Source organism: Salvelinus namaycush, chromosome 20, assembly GCF_016432855.1.
Source record: "Salvelinus namaycush isolate Seneca chromosome 20, SaNama_1.0, whole genome shotgun sequence".
Taxonomy (NCBI): domain Eukaryota; kingdom Metazoa; phylum Chordata; class Actinopteri; order Salmoniformes; family Salmonidae; genus Salvelinus; species Salvelinus namaycush.
The window spans coordinates 28,388,248-28,401,608 of record NC_052326.1 but is presented as its reverse complement, the minus strand read 5'-3'; the positions used below and the strand labels follow the sequence as shown (position 1 = coordinate 28,401,608).

General features: G+C 44.7%; 1 protein-coding gene across 1 annotated transcript; it reads left to right on the top strand.

Moving 5' to 3' along the window:
• The first annotated feature begins 399 nt into the window (after positions 1 to 399).
• On the top strand, positions 400 to 12,811 carry ruvbl1 (RuvB-like AAA ATPase 1). The gene is made up of 11 exons (XM_039015147.1): positions 400 to 540; positions 839 to 925; positions 1,088 to 1,220; positions 5,215 to 5,366; positions 5,450 to 5,539; positions 6,348 to 6,497; positions 6,658 to 6,721; positions 6,933 to 7,131; positions 7,334 to 7,436; positions 7,652 to 7,743; positions 12,342 to 12,811. Exons 1-11 carry the CDS (start codon positions 400 to 402, stop codon positions 12,499 to 12,501), a joined length of 1,371 nt encoding a protein of 456 aa, XP_038871075.1. The 3' UTR covers positions 12,502 to 12,811.
• The last annotated feature ends 550 nt before the right edge of the window (positions 12,812 to 13,361 follow it).

Genomic DNA, 13,361 nt, shown 5'->3' with positions numbered 1-13,361 from the left:
CGATGGAATACAATCACAAAGCCAGGAATTAATCTCAAATTATGTACTAGTTTCCGTAAAGTCAAAGTGACGTGAACACAAGCGGAAATAAAAGCCAAAAGGAGGCGTGGTGGTTTTTGTATGAGTGAGATTGACAGTGCTTCTATCCAATCGCTTTATTACAGAAGAGCGTAATTGTCCAATAGTGTACCTCTTAGAGCTAAAAAATGAACTTTCGGGTGGTATTTCCTTCAACTTCCTTGGTAACCCACATGGAAACAGTTCGTATCATACCTCACTGAAACAGATCGCATCTGTTTGTTTTGTTTTACCGCGCCAATTCTAAAGGTGAAAAAATAACGATCAGGAAGGGGGCATTTTTGTTTGCATTTGTTGCTTTCTTATAAGACGTTCACAGCCATGAAGATCGAGGAAGTCAAAAGCACCACGAAAACCCAGCGCATCGCGTCTCATAGCCATGTGAAAGGACTCGGGCTAGACGATGCCGGGAACGCAAAGCAAAATGCGTCAGGTCTTGTTGGACAGGAGACCGCAAGAGAGGTATTAGCAAACGAGATGCCAAGCTAACTAGTTAACGTTATATCAAAAGTAGGTTACGTTTAGTTATTTAGCTAGCCACTGTATTTCAGAAATTTATTTTATTTCACCTTTATTTAACCAGGTAGTCAAGTTGAGAACACGTACAGAACAAATCACGTTACTTCGTATTGCATTTTTCTTAGATGTATTATTTATTATTCTATTCCTCATTTTCAATTAAACAACTACCAACTGGGCTTGGCAAAGCCAAGTGTATTTTTTTTAATGGATGTTCTGTACCTTTGTTTTCTGTCAACAGGCTTGTGGTATCATTGTGGAACTGATCCGCTCAAAGAAGATGTCAGGAAGGGCAGTTTTACTTGCTGGACCTCCCGGTACAGGAAAGGTAGACAAGATGTTACTGCAGTACTTCAATGATACCCCAAAGTCTTAATTGTGAAATGTCTGATATGCTTACTGTGTCTCCTGGCCTCCACAGTAATAGAAAGAATACAACTTGAGAGACTTTGACCAACCCTACTTTGCACCATCTCATTCCCCCCTGCAGACCGCCCTGGCGTTGGCTATGGCACAGGAGCTCGGCAACAAGGTGCCCTTCTGCCCCATGGTGGGCAGTGAGGTCTACTCTTCTGAGATCAAGAAAACAGAGGTGCTGATGGAGAACTTCAGGAGGGCCATAGGTGAGGGGCCACACACAAACACAGGGCCACTGGGAATGGATCACACGCTAGTGCTGAGCGAGTTGTGCTTTTTTTCAGTTCGAATATGTAAAAAATTATCCCAGTTTTTGATTTCAGTTTCACATTTTTGGGGGGACTTTAAAGCTGCAGTATGTAACTTTTTGGGTGACCGGACTAAATTCACATAGAAATGTGAGTTATAGTCCTATCTTTCTCATTGAAAGCAAGTCTAAGAAGCGGTAGATCTGTTCAATATGCGCTATTTCTATGCTTCCCGTTCGTAATTGTTTAGTTTTTGTGTCTTTTTTAATTTCGGTTTTGTACACCAGCTGAAAATACAAAATTGTTGGTTATTGAAAATATAAACTCAGCCGAAAAAGAAACATCCTCTCACTGTCAACTGCATTTATTTTCAGCAAACTTAACGTGTAATTATTTGTATGAACATAACAAGATTCAACAACTGAGACATGAACTGAACAAGTTCCACAGACATGTGACTGACAGAAATGGAATAATGTGTCCCTGAACAAAGGGGGGGTCAAAATCAAAAGTAACAGTCAGTATCTGGTGTGGCCACCAGCTGCATTAAGTACTGCAGTGCATCTCCTCATGGACTGCACCAGATTTGCCAGTTCTTGCTGTGAGATGTTACCCCACTTTTCCACCAAGGCCCCTGCACGTTCCCGGATATTTCTGGGGGGAATGGCCCTAGCCCTCACCCTCCGATCCAACAGGTCCCAGACGTGCTCTATGGGATTGAGATCCGGGCTGTTCGCTGGCAGAACACTGACATTCCTGTCTTGCAGGAAATCACGCACAGAACGAGCAGTATGGCTGGTGGCATTGTCATGCTGGAGGGTCATGTCAGGATGAGTCTGCAGGAATTGTACCACATGAGGGAGGGGATGTCTTCCCTGTAACGCACAGCGTTGAGATTGAGCTTGTTGTCATTGCAGGCAGTCTCAGTCTACACACCGCCCCAGATCATGACGGACCCTCCACCTCCAAATCGATCCCGCTCCACCCACCAGTACAGGCCTCGGTGTAACGCTCATTCCTTCGACGATAAACGCGAATCTGACCATCACCCCAGTGAGACAAAACCGCAACTCGTCAGTGAAGAGCACTTTTTTCCAGTCCTGTCCGGTCCAGCGACGGTGGGTTTGTGCCATAAGGCGACGTTGTTGCCTGTGATGTCTGGTGAGGACCTGCCTTACAACAGGCCTACAAGCCCTCAGTCCAGCCTCTCTCAGCCTATTGCGGACAGTCTGAGCACTGATGGAGGGATTGTGCGTTCCTGGTGTAACTGGGGCAGTTGTTGTTGCCGTCCTGTACCTGTCCCGCAGGTGTGATGTTCGGCTGTACCGATCCTGTGCTGGTGTTATTACACGTGGTCTGCCACTGCGAGGACGATCAGATGTCCATCCTGTCTCCCTGTAGCGCTGTCTTAGGCGTCTCACAGTACGGACATTGCAATTTATTGCCCTGGCCACATGTGCAGTCCTCATGCCTCCTTGCAGCATGCCTAAGGCACGTTCACGCAGATGAGCAGGGACCCTGGGCATCTTTCTTTTGGTGTTTTTCAGAGTCAGTAGAAAGGCCTCTTTAGTGTCCTGAGTTTTCATGACTGACTTTTTAATTGCCTACCATCTGTCAGCTGTTAGTGTCTTAACGACCGTTACACAGGTGCATGTTCATGAGTTGTTTATGGAACATTTAACATGCATGGGAACAGTGTTTAAACCCTTTACAATGAAGATCTGTGAAGTTGTTTGGATTTTTACGAATTATCTTTGAAAGATAGGGTCCTGAAAAAGAGACGTTTCTTTTTTTGCTGAGTTTATTTCACAGCGGTTTAGATGGTACAATGATTCTCTAAACATTGCTTGTTTTCTCACATAAAGGCGGACTGTTATAATTTTAGCAACCAGGAAACGGCAGAGCGATTTCTGCATATTGCACCTTTAAATGCATTATGTGGGTTGAATGCTGTAACAACACAGAATAAAACAATTACTAAAAGTCGCATGACTGCCCATTACTGCTTATCACTAATTAACTGTCATTTATTCACATTACTTTACTTTAATAAAATATTTCAATTGTTATTACATTTGTTTTATTTGATGGCTTTATTATTTCATTCCAAGTCATCATCTCATCTCTATAGAGCTGCTGCTTAAAGCTGTCTGACAAAATCACTATTTTAGTAGTTCTTCAAAGTAAATAAGGCATACTTTATGACTGCTGAATACCAACTATCAATGACTTTGATCATGTATTTTGAGGCAGAGATATCTCAAAGCAACTGCTCTCTATCCCTCTCGATTATGCATTCTTCTCTCTTTTACGTAGCAGGCGTAAAAGAAACACAGACCGGACAAGTAGACGCGCAATGGATTATGGTGATTGTAGTTAATTACCACGTTTTAATGTGTAAAACTGTACTGAACAAAATATAAACTCAACATACAACAATTTCAAGATTTTACCCAGTTACATTTCATATAAGGAAATCAGTGAACTGGAATAAATTAATTAGGCCCTAATCTATGGATTTCACATGACTGGGCAGGCCCACCCACTGGGGAACCAGGCCCAACCAATGAGAATGAGTTTTTCCCCACAAAGGGTTTATTACAAACAGAAATACTCTTCAGTTTCATCAGCTGTCCAGATGAAATCTCGCAGGTGAAGAAGCCGGATGTGGAGGTCCTGGGCTGGCGTGGTTATACGTAGTCCGGTTGGACGTACTGCCAAATTCTCTAAAACGACGTTGGAGGTGGTTTATGATAGAGAAATGAACATTAAATTCCCTGGCAACAGCTCTGATGGACATTCCTGCAGACAGCATGTCAATTGCACTCTCCCTCAACTTGAGACGTCTGTGGCATTGTGTTCTGTGACAAAACTGCACATTTTAGTTGTATTTTTTTTTTTTTAATCCCCAGCACAAGGTGCACCTGTGTAATGACCAGGCTGTTTAATCAGCTTCTTGATATGCCACACCTGTCAGGTGGATGGATTACTTTGGCAAAGGAGAAATGCTCACTGACAGGGATGTAAACCAATTTGTGCACAACATTTGAGAAAAATAAGCTTTTTGTGCATATGGAACATTTCTGGGATCTTTAATTTCAGCTCATGACACATGGGGCCAACACTTTACATATTGCTTATATTTTTGTTCAGTATATGTAGAATATTGGCCCGTTGGAAATTACAACTCCCTACTACATCGCACAGTTTGGTCATGATCTGATTTGTCTGCACAAAAAGCACACAGAAAAGAAAAAAAATGGAATTAAAATAATTGAACTGACGTCGGTCGAGTAGTTGTTTTAAAAAACAAACAAACATTTGGTTAATCGCTCAGCACTAACACACGCTCATAAGCTTGGGCCAATTGGAGACCAGATAAAGCTGTACCCTTCATTCACCTGCTGCACCACCATCAGAATAGACTCCAGGTGTTCTCCTCCTGCTGGACAGAAGCAGGACTAGGGGAGGGTATCAGTGTGGCTGACACTGGGGAGGATGGCCTTGGAGATGGATTGGGGAAAGGGGTTTGTTGGAGTGTTGACATTACCTGTCACAGAGAAGGAAATGGAGTGTGGGTTGAGAGCAGAGTGGTGGTCAGCACCCTCACCCCACAGAACACACAAGTTTTACGATGGAGGAAAATGGCGGGGTACATTCTGAGCCTGTCGACACCCCCCTGATAAGAGCCCTCTGACAGATGGTCTCTCCCTCAGAAGTGTTCCCCCCCCCCCTCCTGCCACTCACACACCGGGAGGCTGTATGCAGGAGGAACAAGGGCTACAGTGTGATCACATTACAAAGAGAGGACCATGCACTGTACACACACTGTCTCACATTCTCCAATAAATGATCCACCAGGTAGACCAAAGGATGTGGCGTTTTTATTGATTCAAGAGAGGTTTTACAGAGTCTTCATTCAGTGTGTGTGACTCTGTCCTCCCTCCTCCAGGGTTGCGTATTAAGGAGACCAAGGAGGTGTATGAGGGAGAGGTTACAGAGCTGACCCCCTGTGAGACAGAGAACCCCATGGGTGGTTATGGGAAGACCATCAGCCACGTCATCATCGGACTGAAGACTGGCAAGGGCACCAAGCAGCTCAAGGTCAGGCACGAGTCAGAGGCTAGACCAGTCCATATAGAAGTTGCCCATGTGTCTCACTGTCTGTCTCTGTGTTGTTTTTGTAGCTGGATCCCAGTATTTATGAGAGCCTGCAGAAGGAGCGTGTGGAAGCGGGAGACGTGATCTACATTGAAGCAAACAGTGGCGCCGTCAAGGTATCAGTACACTTCCACTTATTACAGTACACTTCTATACAAACACTCGCTTTGGAAAGGCTCCCATACACAAATTACACATTTGCAATGGCTCAAACATTTAATTCCAGAGTAATTGTAAACGGAGTAAGTAGATAAACTAACAAACAAGTACACAAACTAAGAATACCCCCCAAATAAAACAACACTAAAAGAATAGTGCGCTCTCCTCCTGGGTTTTATTCTCCCTATCTCTCCTCCTGGGTTTTATTCTCCCTATCTCTCCTCCTGGGTTTTATTCTCCCTATCTCTCCTCCTGGGCCAGTTCTTCATGCCGGCTCTGTTTCATCTCTCTACTGTAGGCATTCCTTCAGCTCTTCATCGCCCCTGGGTTCTATTCTCCCTATCTCTCTATCTCTCCTCCGCTTCCTCTGTTCTGGTGGACGACCTCATGGCATAGTTTGACGCTTGTGTTGACGGCTTCTTTAATCGGTGCAGGTGGGCCGAGGGTGTAGGTGGGACGGGGGGGACAGGTGGGCTGGGGGCCTTACATTTTTTGCTGTTGACAGCCTCCCTGACTCTTTCATCCCCCCGCCTCTTTCATGCCTTCCTTGAGATGGCATGGAGTCCAGTCATACACCTGCTCTCACTCCTCCCATCCCTTCTTTTTGTTCCTCTATGAAGTGATTGGCCTAGTTTCAGCCACCTGACCACCTCTGATGGGATTGGCCTAGTTTCAGCCACCTGACCACCTCTGATGGGATTGGGTTAATATTTGATGCCTGTGTTCTGTGTTGAACGATTCCTTCCATGTGTGGGGTGTGCTCAGAGACAAGGTCGGTGTGACACATTTGCCACAGAGTTTGACTTGGAGGCTGAGGAGTATGTGCCGCTGCCTAAGGGGGACGTCCACAAGAAGAAAGAGATTATCCAAGACGTCACGCTACACGACCTGGATATTGCCAACGCTAGACCACAGGTACACACACACACAGTCTCCCCTAGACCCTGATTCAAGTGAATATGAGACTGCACTGCAGATATACACTTAAAAAATAACTATTGATTGAAAAAGAATTATGCACAAACAAAGACACACTTGATCTTTGGTTGTTAAAGTGAGGTTCCTGTCCTCTCAGGGAGGTCAAGATATCCTGTCTATGATGGGACAGCTGATGAAGCCCAAGAAAACAGAGATCACAGGTAAGACCTGAAGCACGTAACCTAACTTTTTAAAACCCACAACCCTAGTTCTATCCTTGTAGTAATAGCAGCTTGTACTTTCAAAACCCCAACCCCTCCCCCAATAAGCATCATTCAAAAGAACCCCACCCTTTCTTCTCTGTCCTTGCCTTTTGATTGGCTCCCTTGCTTGATCCCTGGCTCTTCATTGACTCTTTATGCTGTACATTAGACAAGCTGCGAGCTGAGATCAACAAGGTGGTAAACCGCTACATTGACCAGGGTGTGGCTGAGCTGGTCCCCGGGGTGCTGTTTGTGGACGAGGTGCACATGCTGGACATCGAGTGTTTCACCTACCTGCACCGAGCTCTGGAGAGCACCATCGCACCCATCGTAGTATTCGCCTCCAACAGGGGCAACTGCCTCATCAGGTGGGTCGGTGTGTGCTAATGTGCATGCATGTGATTTCCTCTCCCAGTCAGTTTGAATGTGAGTTACTCTGACAGTTTGTTTTGGAAGTTATACAAATAAATAAAGTTGCACACTCTAATTATGCTCCCAAACATGTAAGTCTTATAGCAGCCTATTACCCTGTTTACTAACCTTTCTGTTGTGTGGTTGGCTGGTTATCAGGGGGACAGAGGACATCAGCTCTCCCCATGGCATTCCCCTGGACCTGCTGGACAGAGTCTTGATCATCCGCACCATGCTCTACACACCGCAGGAGATGAAGCAGGTGTGTGTGTGTGTGTGTGTGTGTGTGTGTGTGTGTGTGTGTGTGTGTGTGTGTGTGTGTGTGTGTGTGTGTGTGTGTGTGTGTGTGTGTGTGTGTTATCATGTCTGAGATGGCATTCCTACATATGAAGTGTGTGTGTGAGTGATGGTATGTTAATATATGAAGTATGTGGTCACTGTGGAGTGATGCTGACGGCGTGTGTGTGTTCTCTGTAGATCATTAAGATTCGTGCTCAGACTGAGGGGATCAACATCAGTGAGGAGGCCCTCAGTCACCTGGGAGAGATCGGAACCAAGACCACACTCCGGTAACACTCACCAGTCGGTTACTCTGTGCATGTGTGCTCACTCCACTGTCTCTAGTGCAGGGGTCTCCAACAGGTCGATCACAAGCTATGAGTAGCTCGCAGGCCAGCTATGAGTAGCTCGCAGGCCAGCTATGAGTAGCTCGCAGGCCAGCTATGAGTAGCTCGCAGGCCAGCTATGAGTAGCTCGCAGGCCAGCTATGAGTAGCTCGCAGGCCAGCTATGAGTAGCTCGCAGGCCAGCTATGAGTAGCTCGCAGGCCAGCTATGAGTAGCTCGCAGGCCAGCTATGAGTAGCTCGCCTAATAATTTACTTTCAGAATTGTTTAAAGAAATAGTCGTGTGTGATCCTTTCAGCACCGTTTTGATTGGGACAGCGCCATCGCGCGGATTTGCGACTAGCGTGGTGTACTCTTGTAAATCACTCAATGTCAGATTTTTGTTTTCATTGAATCTCAGTTTGGATATTTGGTAACAATTAGGCTGGGAAAATGTTAGCTATGTTGAGATGAGTCCTAATGATTATCTTTATTATATATAGTTTGCTCACATATTAGCTGATCAAAACATTTTGCTAGCATGTTATGTAGCTTAAAAGAAAATTCCATCCCAAAACTTGCCCAGCCAGAGATCAATTAACCAAATGTACAGATGGAGATTAATTGAAACAAAATTGCATTGGTTGATAATCAGACTTGTCACAGGCAGTTGGTCGGGAGAAGGACGGGCTACTACATGAGTGAAGATCAAAGTCCACTTGTTAAAGGAAAACTCCACCCAAAAACCATATTTTGGTGTTTGTTTCATTAGTCTATTGTTGGCATAGTCACAAACTGTTTTGCTTGTCAGCAATCAAGTTTTCAAGATAGGTAACGCTCAAAATACAGAAATCATCCCTGTATGGAGATGATTCTTTTTAAAGTTACATACAGTATCTTGAAAACGAATGTAAAAGAATGGAATTAAGAAATATAGAAATGTTAGAACGAGCAATGTCAGAGTCCGGCGTATAAATATATGTGATGGAATGTGTACTATATATTCTATCCATCCTGTCTATATCTGAAGAATACATAGAATAGTATATGTACAGCAATAGTTGAATAGGATGGACTTGACTAGAATACAGTATATACAGTGCATTCGGAAAGTATTCAGACCCCTTGACTTTTCCCATATTTTGTTACGTTACAGCCTTATTCTAAAATGAATTAAATTATTTTCCCCCCCCATCAGTCTACACACAATACCCCATAATGACAAAGAAAAAACTGATTTTTAGACATGTTTGCAAATATATAAAATTTTTAAAACAGATACCCTATTTACATAAGTATTCAGACCGTTTGCTATGAAACTCGAAATTGAGCTCAGGTGCATCCTGTTTCCATTGACCATCCTTGAGATGTTTCTACAACTTGATTGGAGTCCACCTGTGGTAAATTAAATTGATTGGACATGATTTGGAAAGAAACACACCTGTCTATAAAAGGTCCCACAGTTGACAGTGTATGTCAGAGCAAAAACCAAGCCATGAGGTCGAAGGAATTGTCCGTAGAGCTCCGAGACAGGCTTGTGTACCAAAACATTTCTGCAGCATTGAAGGTCCCCAAGAACACAGTGGCCTCCATCATTCTTAAATGGAAGGTGTTTGGAACCACCAATACTCTTCCTAGAGCTGGCTGCCCGGACAAACTGAGCAATCGGGGGAGAAGGCCCTTGGTCAGGGAGGTGACCAAGAACCCGGTGGTCGCTCTTACAGATCTCCAGAGTTCCCCTGTGGCGATGGGAGAACCTTCCAAAAGGACAACGATCTCTGCAGCACTCCACCAGTCAATCCTTTATGGTAGAGTGGCCAGCCACTCCTCAGTAAAAGGCACATGACCGCTTGGAGTTTGCCAAAAGGCACCTAAGGACTCTGACCATGAGAAACCAGATTCTCTGGTCTGATGAAACTAAGGCTGAACTCTTTGGCTGGAATGCCAATGGTCACATCTGGAAGAAACCTGGCACCATCCCTACGGTGAAGCATGGTGGTGGCAGCATCATGCTGTGGGGATGTTTTTCAGCGGCAGGGACTGGGAGACTAGTCAAGATCGATGGAAAGATGAACGGAGCAAAGTACAGAGAGATCCTTGAGCGCTCAGGACCTCAGACTGGGGCGAAGGTTCGCCTTCCAACAGGACAACGACCCTAAGCAGACAGCCAAGACAATGCAGGAGTGGCTTTGTGACAAGTCTCTGAATGTCCTTGAGTGGCCCAGCCAGAGCCCGGACAAGAACCCAATCGAACATCTCTAGAGAGACCTGAAAATAGCTGTGCAGCGAGGCTCCCCATCCAACCTGACAGAGCTTGAGAGGATCTGCAGAGAAGAATGGGAGAAATTCCCCAAATACAGGTGTGCCAAGCTTGTAGTTTCATACTCAAGGCTGTAATCACTGCCGAAGGTGCTTCAACAAAGTACTGAGTAAAGGGTTTGAATACTTATGTAAATGTGATATCGGTTTATTTATTTTTTATAAATTTGCAAAAATTACTACAAACCTGTTTTTGCTTAGTCATTGTGGAGTAGTGTGTGTAGATTGAGCAGAGGGAAGCGATTTAATACATTTTAGAATAAGGTTGTAACGTAAATATATTTGGAATAAGTCAAGGGGTCTGAATACTTTCCGAATGCACTGTACATATGAAATGGCTAAAACAGTATGTAAACATTAGACGTGGAACACTGGTCACTTTAATATGTGCATAGGACAGCAGCCTCTAAAGTGCAGGGTTGAGTAACCGGGTGGTAGCCGGCTAGTGACTAAAGTTCAGGACGGTACTGGGCGGAGGCCCGGCTTGTGGTGACTATTTAACAGTCTGACGGCCTTGAGATGGAAGCTGTTTTCCAGTCTTTCTGTGTCAGCTTTGATGCACCTGTCCTGACCTCGCCTTCTGCATGATAGAGGGGTGAACAGGCCGTGGCTCGGGTGGTTGATGTCCTTGATGATCATTTTGGCCTTCCTGTGAGAGCGCGTCCTGTTTTCTGTCTAAACGTAACATAGCCTACTTCAATATAGTCATTCATTCATTCATGCCATTACACAGCATCCGAGTCATTCATGCCGTTAAATGCAATCAAGCATTTTACCATTATGTATAAGACCAGCACGGGTGGTCGGCCTCTACCGCAAACTGTCCAGTATCAGACACCTCAAGCTCTTGGCTTCTATCAAATCAAATCCACATTGACATTATCCCTAGTTAGTCACAATTGGCTTAAAAAAAACAAACGTAACACTGTCAATTAATTTCCAGCAATATTGCCCCTGTATGTGTGTCATAGGAGGTTGGTGGCACCTTCATTTGGGAGGACGGGCCCATGGTAATGGCTGGAGCAGAATAGTTGGAATGGTATCAAATACATGGTTTCTATGTTTTGATGCCATTCCATTTGCTCTGTTCCAGACATTATTATGAGACGCCCTCCCCTCCACAGCTTCCACTGATGTGTGTGTGTTTGTCTGTCATTCACTTCGTGTAGCCAGTTAGCTACTTCTGGGTAGACAGAAATACTTTCCCCAAAACCTTCTCATTTAAATGTTAAGTGCAAGGTAGGCTTTCCTGGCAGAATTACACTGAGTATACCAAACATTAGGAACACCTTCCTATTATTGAGTTGCACCCCCCTTTGCCCTCAGAACAGCCTCAATTCGTCAGGGCATGGACTCTACAAGGTGTCCAAAGCGTTCCACAGGGATGCTGGCCCATGTTGACTCCAATGCTTCCCGCAGTTGTCAAGTTGGCTGGATGTCCTTTGGGTGGTTGACCATTCTTGATACACACGGGAAACTGTTGAGTGTGAAAAACCCATCAGAGTTGCAGTTCTTGACACAAACCGATGTGCCTGTCACCTACTACCATACCCCGTTCAAAGGCACTTACATTTTTTTGTCTTGCCCATTCACCCTCTGAATGGCACACATACACAATCCATGTCTCAATGCTTAAAAATGTTCTTTAACCTGTCTCCTCCCCTTCATCTACACTGATTGAAGTGGATTTAACAAGTGACATCAATAAGGGATCATAGCTTTCACCTGGATTCACCTGGTCAGTCTGTCATGTTTTGTATACTCAGTGTATATCATGATTATTTGTATCAATCGGGTGGGCTTTTGTTTTGCAAGCTGTGTCATGGCATATGCAGCAGCAAAAACATCACTAGACCAGCAAATTCTTCTCTTGCAAAATGCACAATTAAAGGGGTATTAATACTCAAATCTGAATTTGTTCTTTTTTTTTTCAGCACGCAAAAATGATACTCATGTGATTTAAGCATTGACATGGACTCCAAACATCCAATTTCATTGTTTCTCTATGAATAGTTGTGATTTTGAGTGAAAATCCCCCCAAAAATCCCCAAACCAGGAAAAATAACACAGAGAAAATGGAATTTGGGAAAATACAAAGTGCCTATTTGAATGCTAGGGGAAAAATTGAGTAGCTCTTGACATATTTCATATTTCTAAAGTAGCTCTCATGCTAGAAAAGGTTGGAGAGACCCATGCTCTGTGTGTGTGTGTGCGTATTGACTCACCGACCCCTCTCCTCTGTCAGGTATGCGGCGCAGCTGCTGACCCCAGCCAGTCTGTTAGGCAGAGTCCAGGGGAAGGAGGGAGTAGAGAGGGAGCAGGTGGAGGAGATCAACGAACTCTTCTACGATGCCAAGTCCTCCGCTAAGATCCTCCAGGACCAGCAGCACAAGTACATGAAATAAAGAACTATCCTCCACTCCCTCCACCCTTCTCTACATCCCTCCATCCTCACTTTCTACCACAAGGCTAGCATCAAATGTTTGTAAACCCTGACAGTCTCTTTTTCTCTCCTCGTTCTCCTTCATGTAAAGTTCATCCTGCTCTTTCTTGTTTCTCTCATTCTAGCCTTCCTCTCATCCTTTTGTTCAGAGCCCCCCTCAAGCTGCCCCATCTGTGCCTCATCCACTGTAGTAGTTTGTTACGTTCAGATAAATACATTGTTTTAAAGGTTCTTTGCATGTTAATAAAATTCGATTTTTTCAATAAAAAGGAACTTGATATTTGTCATTGTTGCTTTCAGACTTTCAGATACACTAGCTAGAGTTAACTGATACAGGACTGGGAATGGCAAAGAGATGCTCCTTAGCATAATGAGAACATCCACTTCTAAATGAACAGTGCCAATATGTATTTTGGGGATTTTTTAGTGATATCCAATTGGTAGTTAGTCTTGTCCCATCGCTGCAACTCCCATACGGACTCGGGAGAGGCGACGGTCGAGAGCCATGCGTCCTCTGAAACCGAAGTCAGCGTGTGTGCGCCCGGCCGCCACAAGAACTCAAGAGCGCGATGGGACAAGGACATCCTAGCCAGCCAAACCCTGCCCTAACCCGGACAACGCTGGGCCAATTGTGTGTCGCCTCATGGGTCTCCCGGTCGTGACAGCCTGGATCGAACCCAGATCTGTAGTGACGCCTCTAGCACTGCGATGCAGTGCCTTAGACTGCTGCGCCACTCGGGAGGCCCAACTCAAATATATTCACACACAACCAATACAGCCTACTCAACTGACATCCAGTTAATGCCCACTTAAACTCCTTTC